This window comes from Bombina bombina, chromosome 5 (genome assembly GCF_027579735.1).
Source record: "Bombina bombina isolate aBomBom1 chromosome 5, aBomBom1.pri, whole genome shotgun sequence".
In the NCBI taxonomy this organism is placed as follows: Eukaryota; Metazoa; Chordata; class Amphibia; order Anura; family Bombinatoridae; genus Bombina; species Bombina bombina.
In genome coordinates this window covers 711,527,009-711,542,152 of record NC_069503.1, presented here as the reverse complement: position 1 = coordinate 711,542,152, position 15,144 = coordinate 711,527,009, and the positions used below count along the sequence as shown (strand labels likewise).

Below are 15,144 nucleotides of genomic sequence, written 5' to 3'. Positions count from 1 at the left end.
ATAATGTAAAGCATATATTTACTGATAAATTTGCAACTATTCATCGGTTTCTGACTGCCTCCTCGTCAGTGTCTTCTGCCTTTCCCTACCACAGCCTTTCTGCCCACTGAATCGGTCGCTTCATTAACATTCAACAGAGGCGGCCGCTGTTGATTTCTTCACATAGCAGGATCTCGCTAAACTCATGTTGCGCATGCGCTTGAGGTATCTGACCGAAAATACAGATTCGGATGAACAGAGCTCCACAAAAGCTTTTTTTTTTTTTTATGTATTTCTAAAAGGGAGCGATTAAACCTACTGGGCACTGTAATTTTAATGTCAAGGAGTTCTTTGATAATTAATGCACCTGTCAAAAACACCTCTTACAACTGTAAATGCTGATACAGTTCACCTAGGTGTCACAGAGGAAGATTTCTCACATGTGCAGCTTGTCTGCCTATGATCAGAGAGCATGTACGTACTGAAGGAAAAGGGCGTGTTAGCGTTTTACATATAAAAGCCCAGGGGGGAGGGCAGGGTGCAGATATTGATTGACAGGTTTCATTGGGAATACAAATATTAAAAATAAAGTGTTTACTTTTTAAATTAATTATCTGCATTAAATATGCATTTCATAATTGAATAAAACATTTATTTGTGACCATATTAATCATTGTTTAATGGCACTTTAACTCATACATATTTTGATAAATTGAGCTATTACAAATCTGATTAGATTTGGATTAACATTAAAATAAGACCATGGAAAAAAATATATAACCATTTTTTAAAAGTAGCCGGTGAATTGTATCAATCACCTCTATTTTTTTTCATTTAGACAATTGCTGTCTTCAGAATTATAATATTGTTTTAGCCCTAAATAAACAGGCATTTCAGGTAATATTTTTATTAATGTTTGTTATGTATGGTTTCTGTACCAGACTGGGCCGGACCATAACAGAGTCTTTTTTTTTTTATTCTTTGTTATAATTATAGAGTATGCCAATTAAATAAATTTAAAAAAACTTCACTTCAACTATGTGACATTATAAAAAGAAAAAAGTCTAAAAATCGGGTTTTCTACAAGAAAAGCTACCAGTGCAATTGTTTTTTTTTTAAAAACTTTAAACTTGTCAAATACAAGGGCGCATAATTATTCTAAACTTAGAAAAATGTAAACATTGAATACAGTAGAATTGCATAATCGGAGTACATAAAAAAAGACTACAATAGCACTTTTAAATGAGGTGTATTATTTTTCTGACAAATTTTCAACATTTACATCAACAGCCCCCTGTATCATGTGACAGCCAATCACAGACTCATATGTATACACTGTGAAATCTTGCACGTTCAACAGTAGCTCAGAAAGTGTACATATAAAATATGCACTATTTTGATTATGGAAGTAAACTGAAAAGTCTCTTAAAACCGCGTGCTCTATCATGAAAGTTGAATTTTAAAGGGACAGTAGTCCAAAATAAACTCATGATTCAGATAGAGAATTTAATTTTAAACAATTTTCAAATTTACTTTTATCACCAATTTTGCTTTGATCTCTTGGTATTCTTAGTTGAAAGCTAAACCTAGGAGGTTCTGATATGCTAAATTTCTAAGCCCTTGAAGGCTGCCTCTTCCCTCAGTGCATTTTGACAGTTTTTCACCACTAGAGGGCGTTAGTTAATGTGTGTCATATAGATAACACTGTGCTCATGCACGTGGAGTTCAGGTGAGCCAGCTCTGATTGGCTAAAATGGATGTCTGTCAAAAGAACTGAAATAAGGGGGCAGTTTGCAGAGGCTTAGATACAAGGTAATTACAGAGGTAAAAAGTACAATACACAAGATGCCATTGTCTTAAATATTTTCACACACACACAAATAACATAAATATGTCTGGCACTCTCTTCCAGCAAGCTAGATTAAAAGCAAGATCGAAGAGTTAGTTACAGCATTTGTCAAAATGGTGATAGGTCCAAGATAGGTCAAGGTCTCTTCCTTCCTGGGTCCCTAACGTACAGTCTATCAGTTGAATTAAAAGGGACATTTCAGCCAAAGTTTAAATGTACATAGATAACTTTTGCTAGAAGCATTTTTGCCAAAACATGTATATTGTTAATATGTTCTATTCAAAAATGTAATCACTGTTATAGTGTTAACATTTTTCTCTGAAGCATAGGTAGATATTCTCAGTGCACCAGTATTTAAAATACTGCAGCTGCTCAGAGCACCAGTGGGGCTTGAATCATATCAGCAATTAAGAAATCAATTACCAGAGGATATAAGCACCTTAGGCTCTCTGAGCAAGAGCTGTGTTTAAAATGCTGGTGCAGGGTGCATATTTAAATACACTTTTGAAACAGATAGTTTTTATTAGAAGTGTTTTTGCTAATACATACATATTACAAAAATGCTTCGATTCAAAACTTAAATGCTTCCATGTGGATTCCAATTTTGGCTGGAAAGTTCCTTTAAGTTAAGTCACACTGTGCGGTTATAAACATGAGGTTATTTGTTTGTTGTGCAATTTTTTTTCTGATCAATTTGACAAAGGTTCCAGTTGGGACCAAAACGTTATGAACAACTTGAAAATTAGGTTGTGGCTGTCTCTCAGATGCTCTGTAATTGATATGGCATGAGCACCAGGGGTGTTGTATTTCAAAAGAGAGTGCCATCTATATAATAATAATAATATATATATCTATCTCTATCTCGCTCTCTCCATCTCTCGCTCTCTCTTTAACTATATATTATTTAAAGTAGAATTTCAAAAGAATTAAATTAAAAAAAATCAATATATGTAGATGAATATTCATTTAACTGCAAATTAATAATTAGATAAAACATTTTGACTCATCCATATATTTATTTAGGCAGTAAATATACAATCTCTTCAGCATTTTCAGCTCATATGTATGTTTTATCAACAATCAAAGTTTATTTTATTAAGCTTTATTAGTATGAGTAGGAAGAAAATGTAATAAAATGCTTTAACCCTGTAAATGCAAAGAAACTGTAGGTCTATCCAAAACATAACTATTAAACATGTTCTATAAAATTATAAACTTTTACATACCTTAATGTTCTGTCTGTCCCCACGGACAAAGCTATCTTTCCAGAAGGGTGTATTGAAAGAGATGAGACCTGTCCCCTAAAGTAAACAAGTTACAAAACGTATGTACTTACACAAGAGTGTTTAGAGGCAGAAAAGATCATTTTTATGTTCTGTAGAAGTCATGACTGACCAGTGCAACTAAACAACCTGCTATTAGTGAGGATGCCAGAGTGTTAGTCACTTCTATTATTGTGAATTATATTGTTATATACACTTGGTAAATATCTTTCATTTATTTTTGTACACAACATTTTACACTGCTCTGCATCAAGTTTAGATGTTTGACAATTTACCCCTTTCTGTTCCTAAGCACTATGGTTGTATTTAAAGGGACAGTCAAGTCCAAAAAAACCCCTTCATGATTCAAATAGGGCATGTAATTTTAAATAACTTTGCAATTTTCTTTTATCACTAATTTTGCTGTGTTCTTTTGGTATTCTTAGTTGAAAGCTAAACCTAGGAGGTTCATATGCTAATTTCTTAGACCTTGAAGGTTGCCTCTGCTTTTGACAGTTTTTCACCACTAGAGGGCACATGTTCATGTGTTTCCTATAGATAACATTGAGCTCATGCATGTGAATTTACCGAGGAGTGAGCACCGATTGGCTAAAATGCAAGTCTGTCAAAAAAACATAAATAAGGGGGCAGGCTGCAGAGGCTTAGATACAAAGTAATCAGAGAGGTAAAACGTGTATTATAACAGTGTTGGTAATGCAAAATTGGGGAATGGGTAATTAAGGGATTATCTATCTTTTAAAACAAAAAAAATTCTGGTGTTGACTGTCTCTTTAACGCATGCAACAAAGAAAACGCTAAAATGAGGATATATGCAGCTAAAAAATTTTCTAGTTACCTATAGTGCAACATTTGATTGGCTGCATGGGGTAAGCCTCAAAAACTGATTCCACAATTGAGTTGTGTAATTGTGACTTCAAAATACATATGGTTACACACACACACACATACATATTATATATATATATATATATATATATATATATATATATATAGAAGGGCACTCTCAGGATTTTTAAAAAGACAATAAATGTATTTATTTTGACAAATCAAAACGTGTCATAAATAGAACATCAGTGTCAACGTTTCGGCTCACAAAATAAATACATTTATTGTCTTTCTAAAAATCCTGAGAGTGCCCTTCTTCACACATATGTATACAAGATTCCTTGAGGATAGCACCCAGGTTGTTAATACATCGCCTAGGTTGGAATGCTGGCATGTTTTCATTAAAACTAGGAGTGTGTGTGTGTGTGCGTGCGTATCTATCTATATTACCAAGAAATTTATATGAAGGGATGGAAAAAATGTATTTTTGTTTACCAATAGTCGAGAAAAAAAACCATATTACAACAGACTGGCTATAATGCCCAGCTTTGCTTATATATGTCTATGCACACACTAATATTAATGCATACTAACATACATACACAAGTACACTGCTCTACTCACTTGTGTGCTTTGAAGGAATGTTGACATTCCCACTTTTTGGTATTCCATACACAAATCAACCCATCTTCTGCTCCACTGAGCAAGTGTGTGTTACCATGAAACTCCATACAAGTTATGGTCCCTGCAAATAAAAAAATATAAAAAAAAATATATAATCTATTATTATTACGGTTAGCAAACAAAACAAAAAAAAAAAAATGTATGTATAAATGCAACTGAGGCTTAAAGGGACATGAAACCCAAAAATGTTCTTTTGTGATTCAGACAGAGCATACAACTTTAAACAACTTTCAAATTGACTTCTATTATTTAATTTGCTTCCTTCTCTTGTTATGCTTTGCTGCAAGTTTGATCTAGGTAAGCTCAGGAGCAGCAAAGAACCTTGGTTCTAGCTGCTGATTGGTGGCTGCATATATATACCGATTGTCATTGGCTCACCCATGTGTTCAGTTAGAAACCAGTAGTGCATTGCTGCTCCTTCAACAAAGGATACAGAGTTAACAAAATAAATTAGATAATAGAAGTAAATTGTAAAGTTGTTTGAAATCACAATCATGAAAGAAAATATTTGGGTTTCATGTCCCTTTAATAAGTAAAACAGTCATGCTTATGAAATTGGAGAGTTGTACTATGTTTGGAAGAACGCAAAGAGATGACATTTCTTTTGGCTTAAAGGGACATAATACTCATATACTAAATCACTTGAAACTGATGCAGTATAACTGTAAAAAGCTGACAGGAAAATATCACCTGAGCATCTCTATGTAAAAAAGGAAGATATTTTACCTCACAATCTCCTCAGCTCAGCAGAGTAAGTTCTGTGTAAAAAAAATATACTTCAGCTGTTGCTCAGCTGCAGGTAAAAATAAAATAAAAAAAATGAAGAAATGAGCAGCAGCCAATCAGCATCAGCAGTGCTGAGGTCATGAACTATTTTACTGTGATCTCATGAGATTTCACTTAAAAGGGACACTGATCCCAAATTTTTCTTTTGTGATTCCGATAGAGCATAACATTTTAAGCAACTTTCTAATTTACTCATTATCAAATTTTCTTAATTCTCTTGGCATCTTTATTTGAAATGCAAGAATCTAAGTTTAGATGCCAGCCTATTTTTGGTGAACAACCTGGGTTGTTCTTGCCTATTGGTGGATAAATTCATTCACCAATAAAAAAGTGCTCTCCAGAGTTCTTAACCAAAAAAAAATTAGATGCCTTCTTTTCAAATAAAGATAGCAAGAGAACAAAGAAAAATTGATAATAGGAGTAAATTAGAAAGTTGCTTAAAATTGCATGCTCTATCTGAATCACAGAAGAAAAAAAATTGGGTTCAGTGTCCCTTTAACTCTAATGAGATTTCATAGTAAACTTCCTTAAACTGAATAGGGTAATAAGATGAGAGTGCACAAAAGCTCACTCCCTTAGCTGTCCCGGGACAGACATACTGATTTGCTGCTTAGAAGTCCTTTACAATGGGATGTGGCTACTGAGGAATTTTTGAGGTAAAATAGCTTTTTTACATAGAGATGTTCATGTGATATTTTCTAATCTAGTCAGCTTTTTACAGCTATGCTGCATCACTTTCAAGTGTTTCAACATTTGGGTATCATGGCCCTTTAATACTTCCTCCCATGTAGTATGGCTATTTTTAAGCTCCTTAAATACTTTTGTATCTTTTCAAGCCTGTATTTACATTACACATAGCCTTATCCAAGCAATTCAGAATTCCTTAGAATTGTTTTGCTTAATATGTAGATTCGTTCTTCATCCTAGAACATCTCACGTTTTAGAATATTTTTCTCTAAAAAATAAAAACTTTCACCCAGCAATCTGTCAATACACTATATAATTTATGTTAAAGATAAGATCTCTCTCTATAAACATTTATGTATAGTAGACCAAATATTTTAGAAATGAATGTCATACAAACAGAAGCTCCTCCACTAAATGCAAAAGGTGTTGAGGCCAGAGAGTTATAACGATTTCATTTTTTATAGTTAGATAAAAAAAAATAATTACATTTTAATGTCAATATAATAAAAGCTCATGTATCAAACCCCAAGTCACATTCCAAAATACGTAAAAGCTACTGTCAGGTTACACAGCCCAGCATTCCCTCAAATAGTACAGAAGGTGAATGCAGTTGTTCTAGTTAAAGGCATATGAAATCCCAACATTTTGTGATTCAGACAGAGCATACCATTAAAAAAAGGTTCCAGTTTACTTCTACTATCAAATGTGCTTCGTTAGTACCCATGGTATTCTGTGTTTTGAAGAGATACCTAGGTAGGTAGGTGTCTGGAGCACTATACATACATACCCACACATTATTTTTGCAAACGTTTTTGAGACAAAGAATAAACATGGAGGAATGAAGTTTCCATTCTAATGAACAGATGTGCAAATGCCTAAATATATTTGTAACAAATACCATTGTGGTGCAGCAAGACGCCATGCTCTACCTTCTTCTTCATGTCATAAATTTGAATGGATTCATCTTTGCTTCCAGTAGCCACAAATCTGTTATTTACAGCAACTACAGACAAAGAGGCAGTGTGGGCATGATTTGTAAAATCTGCTGTAGCCACCCAATGCTGCAGATAAAAGAAAAAACAAAGCACACATTAAAGCTTTCAAATCAATGTACTGCATAAAGACCTCTTCATGATTTTGCCCCCATTCTAGTCAGAATATCATATAAAAATAATAATAAAAAAAAAGTACCCAATTAGAATTGTTGATTTTTGCATTGGTAATGATATAATAGGAAGATCTGGTTAAACACATAAAGCATCGTAAGAAACGTATATCACAGGCTTTCCCACCAGGTATGCCAGTCACACGACCAAAAGACACGTAGCTAAAGTATAACTTGACAACTAGTTGTTTCAATATTGATGATGACTAATGTGGATTGATAGAGGCAAGTGAAAACATAAATGCTCTAATTTGTTAAGTCATGCAATTGTAGCACTATCAATGATGCAATTATGTGTGTTAAACCCCCACAAAAAGGTTAAATACCGTTAAAATACCCCTCAGGAGCCTCTGAGAACTGCTGAACGCATGCAATCTATTTAATTAGAATGGCCATCACAGTTCAATTTGTGCCATTAATTTAAAGTAATGGAAACTATAGCTAATCAAATGCCATATATGTAATATTTGCCATTAAAAAAAGTAGGTGTGTACCTTTTAAAAACAAAACAAAAACTATATCTGTGAACAGGGTTAATTCCGTGCCTATAGTATTGTTTCTATTACAATGTTATGCCGGCCTACTGGGATGAATTCTTTTTTTTATGACAATACCAATGAACATCCAATCACTGTGTGTGTCATATGAGACTCTTGAAGTCCAGCCTTTTGGAAGCCTATGTAGAGAGTGAGTAGGACTGCTCTCCATATCACAGCCCTACCCAAAGAGGAAATGAAGGGGGCGAAGGAACAGAAGATGCAAAGTTGGATAATCTTTTATTATAAAATATTACATATATATATATATATATATACACACATATATATATATACACACATATATATATATATATATATATATATATACACATACATACACACATATATATACATATATACATACACACACACACACACATATACATACACACATACAATTATTATTTTAAATAATTATGTGGTTTTGCTTGTACACTATCATATTTTTCATTGCAAAATGTCTGAAATTTACCATCACTTTAATACAATGTTGAGCAATTTTCAAACGGAACATTTAACACTGTAAATGACCTCAAACTTCAATGCTGCCATCAATTAACTTTTTTTTTTAATTTCTGTGTTGAGATTTTTTTTTTGTGAAAATTTGAAGATGAAATTAAATGTTTAATTAGGCAGTTACACAGTATTATAATAGAATACAGCAGTTGAAAATTACATTACAATTTAGCTGCAGATAAAAATAATTTTAATTTTTTAAATGTCTCTTTAATACATTTTTTCATTTACCCTTGGTCTAAGATCATATAATTATAAAGTAAAACTGTAGTAATAAAAAGGGTGCATTACTCACAAGTATGTCTAACATTCAGAAGTCACCGCTGCAAAACGCAAGCTCGCAGGTTAAAAAAAAAAAATCCCTGAGAGCCAATGTGCTGGCTCTCAGTGCTGTTCCATATTCTCCAAACAGTGCTCACTCCGATTGCAATGTGTTAAGGAAAACTTACGCAGTGCAGCCAGAGCACAGTGCTGTTTGAAAAGAGCAGCGCTGCAAAGTGAAAGCGCCAACAGTTCCTGCATGTGTCCCGTTCTTTCTGCACACATGCTGCATTTTCTGCAATGACATCTCAGATCACAGCGTGTTCCACCTTGTACAAATTTCATTGTTCAAAAAAAATGTGATAGATTTTATATATAATGAAAGAAAAACAGCAATATGCAAATAGTCTAAAAATGCAGCTTATTAACCTGTAATATTACTTATGTGACAAGTAATTATAGCAGTGTGGTGAATAAACAATGCCTGTCCCAATATAAAGTTCCAAATTGGCAATAAACATTAAAATAAATGTAATATTTGTAATCACCCTTGTGTTTTCTTATACACCTGGGTTCTCTCTTAAAGGGACATGAAAACAATATTTTTTATTTTGCTAATCAGATAAAGCATACAATTTTAAAAACAACTTTCCAATTTACTTCTATGATAAAATTTGCTTCATTCTCTTGGTGTTCTTTGTTGAAGGAGTATTAATGTACTACCAGGAGCTAGCTGAACATATTAGTTGAGTCAATGACAAGAGGCATATATGTGCAGCCACCAATTACCAGTCTAGTTCTTAAAAGCAATTTAAAATTGCATGCTTTATCGCAATCACAAAATAAAAAAAGAAAGATGAGTTACATGTCCCTTTAACTTTAGGACATTCATCTGCAAAGCTATATCTTTAGAAGCACTTAGTTTCCTTAATTCACTAGGGATGTGCATTCGGACGTTTCAATTTAAAACAAATGCCGAATATGGCCGACACCATTCAGCTCTTTTCGGAAACTGATTTCTTCCTCTGAAAATGCAACAGTCTAAAATCTTTGCAAATCCATATATTAGTGTGTTGCACTTTCACAAGAAGAAATCTGTCCCTGAAAAAAGCCGATTGCTGCATCAGTTTAAAAAAAAAAAAAAAAAAAAAATATAATATGAATGCACATCCCTATAAATTGTTAATTTAAAAAGTTAAGTATTCCTTTTGTACCTCGAAGGCAAGCATCATATATAAGTAGCAACTGACTGGTGCATATACAGCATACACCTGTTCCAAATAGGATTGCCAGGTGTACTGTATTGAACCCGGACAGTCAAGTAAAATGTATACAAAATATTTAAAATGTCTATTTTAACCCCCTCACGCCGTTAGAATGTTCCATGTCGTCCTAACAGCCTCAACGATCGCGTGATTTCATTTTTACAAATAGTATTTACATTGGATCTGTTTCGATGTGGATACTATTATTCTGTCACAAAGGGGTCAAACACCTTTGAAGAGCATCTACATTTTTAAATGATGCCAGGGACCAAATCATATAAAATGTGTTGCCAGAAAGTATAGGCACAGCACATGCACCTCAATAACAAGCATGCTCTGTGTTACTTCTTTCTGGAGGTGTCCATGTTTGTAAATGATTGATGTTTAAAGAGTGTAATGTGTGGAAAGGCTGAAATAAAGTGATCAGAGAAATACAGCGGGTAACCAGTCAACATTGTAGATTTGCAAAATTAACAAATGCATGATAAGAAGACAATGCAATAGCACTTAGTCTGAACTTCAGATGAGTGGTAGATTTTTGTTAAATAAATTGCAAAGTTATGTCTATTTCCACTTCCCCTGTATCATGTGACAGCCATTTGCCAATCACAAATGCATATACGTATATGATGTGAATTCTTGCACATGCTTAGTAGGAGCTGGTGACTCAAAAAGTGTAAATATAAAAAGACTGTGCACATTTTGTTAATGGAAGTAAATTGGAAAGTTGTTTAAAATTGCATGCTCTATCTGAATCATGACGTTTAATTTTGACTTGAGTGTCCCTTTAAGGGGAATAAAAAATGGTCTATGTATTACTAGCACGAAATGTTAATTCATCAATCTCACAGCGATAAAAGTTTAAATAAACAAAGACATTGATTTATGTATTACTGGTACACCCCAAGGCAGAACATGCTGTGATCTGAGATGTAATTGCAGAATGTGTGCAGAAAGAACGAGACACAAACATGAACTCTTAGCACTATCGCTTTGCTGAGCTGCTCCACATCAGTTTTCTTCAAATAGGGCTTTACTCTGGCTGCACTGTGCAAGTTTACCTTAACCTGTGCTCCAATATGGCAGCCTCCAGATGGTGGAGCTTCACCATCAGACAACATTTTAGGGGTTAAAATAGCAGCACAACTTTAAAGAGAGTAGCCGGAACAGGAGGGAAATCAAAAGCATAGTAAGTAACCACCATTCCAGGGTAGCTGTGCCCAACAATTTGATGTCCCTTTAAATCAACACATTGCAGTTGAGCTGGTGTTTTAGTGTAACTGCCTAACTTAAAGTGAATGTAAATTTTGATGCTAAAGAGCCCGGTTTTTAAAAATTCGATTAAAAACAGGGTCACTTTAATTCATCAAAATTTACATTTCACTTGTGGAAAAAAAACACATTACCTTTTAAACTTGACAGCCGCTCCAGCTTCCCCTGGTCGCCGCAAAGCCATTTTCTGACGTCAGAAATGATGGATCGGTCATCCTCCAATCACGGCTTCCCCCACCTCCCCCGGTGTCTGATTCGAAGCTGTGATTGAAGGAAGCCGGATTCCTCATTTTAGACCCAGGAAGAGGCTTTGCGACGGGAGGAGGAAGCTGGAGAGGCTGTCAAGATTAAAAGGTACGTTTTTTTCACATCGCGAGTGAAATGTAAATTTTGATGACTTAAAGTGCCCCTGTTTTTATTAAAAATTTTAAAAACTGGGCAATTTGGCATCATTTACATTCTCTTTAATTTTACATTTTATTTCAAAATTACAATTTTTTTTTTTACTAAAACTAAAAATCTCATTGAGTAAAATCACTACTTTGAATTACTTTTTAATTGTAAAAATGGATGGTGCCTACATTTGAGTTTTGAGGAGGGCTATTTTGTAACCGTACTTCTTTGGTCACTTGCTGGTCATCTAGCAATTTTATGGATGGACAACCGGCAACCCTACCTTCAAATCAGTAGAGGACACACACAAAAGAGGGCTCTGGTGAAAAAAAAATGTTTGGGCCCCCCAAAGGTAACTCAGTAGTAAGCAATAGTAATAATATACCTGCTGCTCTATATAAAGATTTTGAGGATAGATAGAAAGATAACTGCACTAATAAAAGGTTCCCCTGCATTAGGATTGTACACACGTTCTGCATACACCCATGTATAGACTGGCGGCTAGAAACGCTAGGATTTACTATCACTTACTTAAAGGGACAGTGCATGTCTTTCAAAATAACTGAAATACGGGGCCAGTCTGCAGAGGCTTAGAAACAAGCTAATCACAGAGATAAAAAGTGTATTAATATAACTGTGTTGGCACAACTGGGGAATGGGTAATACAGGGATTGTATATCTTTCAAACAATACAAATTCTGGAGTAGACTGTCCCTTTAAGCAGTAAGAGGACTTCAATTTATCTCATAATGTGTTGCAGCATGGGACTGAATAAACCAGAGTATTTTTGTATTTCTTATGAGTGACAGAGAGCATTATAACATTACACAAGTTCACATTCTCACTAGCTATGATCTGTGGCATCTTTTCTACTTAAAAAAGCAAGTTCAACCAACACTGTCTGTAGCGATTTAACCCATTTGTTGCCAGAAAGACATGCAAATAATTAAAACCTAATCGCACAGTATTACCATAAAACAAAAAGTACAAGAAGCAGGACTGGCATAACCCGGTACTAATAATACAACGTACGCATTTGCTTGGCTTACCTCCCCATCTCGCTGTACCCGATAACCAAAAAGAATTTGTTCATAACACCCAGCTACTAACTCCATATGATCATCCATGTTGCTCTGTAAAAACACATGTGCATCCAAAAATGAAACGCAACTTCCGCCCGGGTCCTTGCAGTTTTAATTTGACGACCTAACAGATGCCTTTCCTAAATAGTAAAATCTGCCTTTCTCCGCGATAAACAGAGCTTTAGTTCCATCGCATTTGTTTTATATGATTATAGTGAGCTACGGATCGAACACGGTGTGTTATTATCATGTTGCCGTAAATGTACAATAGCTCCTAAATCTATCAGGCAACATATAGAGCACCCATATATGATCGAAAAAAAACCTGCGCTTGTGTTACGTCACTAACATGAGCCTTCTGAAATTGAAGTTAGTGACCTGAGGGTAAATTTTCATTGAAAATCAGTTTGATAGAAAAACATTACTGCTATCATTGCAGTGCTAGGTTTTAAGTTTAACAACACAAACCTAGAAATTTACTTTTATTACATTGTTGGTTTTTCAGTTTAATTTCTCTGTACTTTCACCAATCTTGGTATACTATGTTTGTAATATTATGATGGTTATTTGATGACGATCATTTCAATTAAAGGGACAGTAAAGTCAAAAATAAATTTGCATTCTTCAAATAGAAAATGCAATTTTAAATCATTGAATTTAAAAGTCTTGGTTGAACCCTTGTAACATTATGGAAAGTTACTTATAAACCTGACCATGTTAAGATGACTATTACCTAAATATTCTTTCACTTCTTGGTTGATATTATTTCTGTATTATTTCATAGCATTAAAACCAGCATATATTTATTTCTATTTGGCTTCTTTTTTTTTTTAAATCTTTATTTATCCGTCAATAAACATATCACAAAAAAAGAAAAGAAAACATGGTTTCTAGTGGGTAGGGTTGCCAGGTGTCTGCGGCAAAAATACCGGACAGATAAACTGGGGGGGTAAAAAAAAAGAAGTGTGTATTTTTATATATATATATATATATATATATATATATATATATATATATATATATATATATATATATATATATGTGTGTATGTATATATATATATATATATATATATATATATATATATATATATATATATATATATATATATATATATATATATATACAGTGGGGCAAAAAAGTATTTAGTCAGCCACCAATTGTGCAAGTTCTCCCACTTAAGAAGATGAGAGAGGCCTGTAATTTTCATCATAGGTAATACCTCAACTATGAGAGATAAAATGTGGAAACAAATCCAGACAATCACATTGTCTGATTTGGAAATAATTTATTTGCAAATTATGGTGGAAAATAAGGATTTGGTCAATATCAAAAGTTCATCTCAATACTTTGTTATATATCCTTTGTTGGCAATGACAGAGGTCAAATGTTTTCTGTAAGTCTTCACAAGGTTGTCACACACTGTTGCTGGTATGTTGGCCCATTCCTGCATGCAGATCTCCTCTAGAGCAGTGATGTTTTGGGGCTGTCGCTGGGCAACACAGACTTTCAACTCCCTCAAAAGGTTTTCTATGGGGTTGAGATCTGGAGACTGGCTAGGCCACTCCAGGACCTTGAAATGCTTCTTACGAAGCCACTCCTTCGTTGCCCGGGCGGTGTGTTTGGGATCATTGTCATGCTGAAAGACCCAGCCACGTTTCATCTTCAATGCCCTTGCTGATGGAAGGAGGTTTGCACTCAAAATCTCATGATACATGGCCCCATTCATTCTTTCATGTACACAGATCAGTCGTCCGGTTCCCTTTGCAGAGAAACAACCCCAAAGCATGATGTTGCCACCTCCATGCTCCACAGTAGGTATGGTGTTCTTTGGTTGCAACTCAGTATTCTCTCTCCTCCAAACACGACGAGTTGTGTTTCTACCAAACAGTTCTACTTTGGTTTCATCTGACCATATGACATTCTCCCAATCCACTTCTGGATCATCCAAATGCTCTCTAGCATACTTCAGACGGGCCCAGACATGTACTGGCTTAAGCAGAGGGACACGTCTGGCACTGCAGGATCTGAGTCCCTGGCGGCGTAGTGTGTTACTGATGGTAGCCTTTGTTACGTTGGTTCCAGCTCTCTGCAGGTCATTCACTAGGTCCCTCCGTGTGGTTCTGGGATGTTTGCTCACCATTCTTGTGATCATTTTGACCCCACAGGGTGAGATCTTGCGTGGAGCCCCAGATCGAGGGAGATTATCAGTGGTCTTGTATGTCTTCAATTTTCTAATTATTGCTCCCACAGTTGATTTCTTCACATCAAGCTGCTTGCCTATTGCAGATTCAGTCTTCCCAGCCTGGTGTAGGTCTACAATTTTGTTTCTGATGTCCTTCGACAGCTCTTTGGTCTTCACCATAGTAGAGTTTGGAGTGTGACTGAGGTTGTGGACAAGTGTCTTTTATACTGATAACAAGTTCAAACAGGTGCCATTAATACAGGTAATGAGTGGAGGACAGAGGAGCCTCTTAAAGAAGAAGATACAGGTCTGTGAGAGCCAGAAATCTTGCTTGTTTGTAGGTGACCAAATACTTATTTTCCACCATAATATG

The 15,144-nt window shown here is 34.8% G+C and overlaps 1 protein-coding gene across 1 annotated transcript in view; it reads right to left on the bottom strand.

Moving 5' to 3' along the window:
- PAK1IP1 (PAK1 interacting protein 1) overlaps positions 1-12,916 on the bottom strand; it is a 31,920-nt gene extending 19,004 nt beyond the window's left edge. The window contains exons 1-4 of the mRNA XM_053714741.1: positions 12,554-12,916; positions 6,992-7,154; positions 4,561-4,681; positions 3,055-3,129 (exon numbers count right to left, since the gene is read on the bottom strand). Coding sequence (XP_053570716.1) covers positions 3,055-3,129; positions 4,561-4,681; positions 6,992-7,154; positions 12,554-12,631 — 437 coding nt within the window. The 5' untranslated portion in view covers positions 12,632-12,916. The remainder of the gene's footprint in view (positions 1-3,054; positions 3,130-4,560; positions 4,682-6,991; positions 7,155-12,553) is intronic.
- Positions 12,917-15,144: the final 2,228 nt, after the last annotated feature.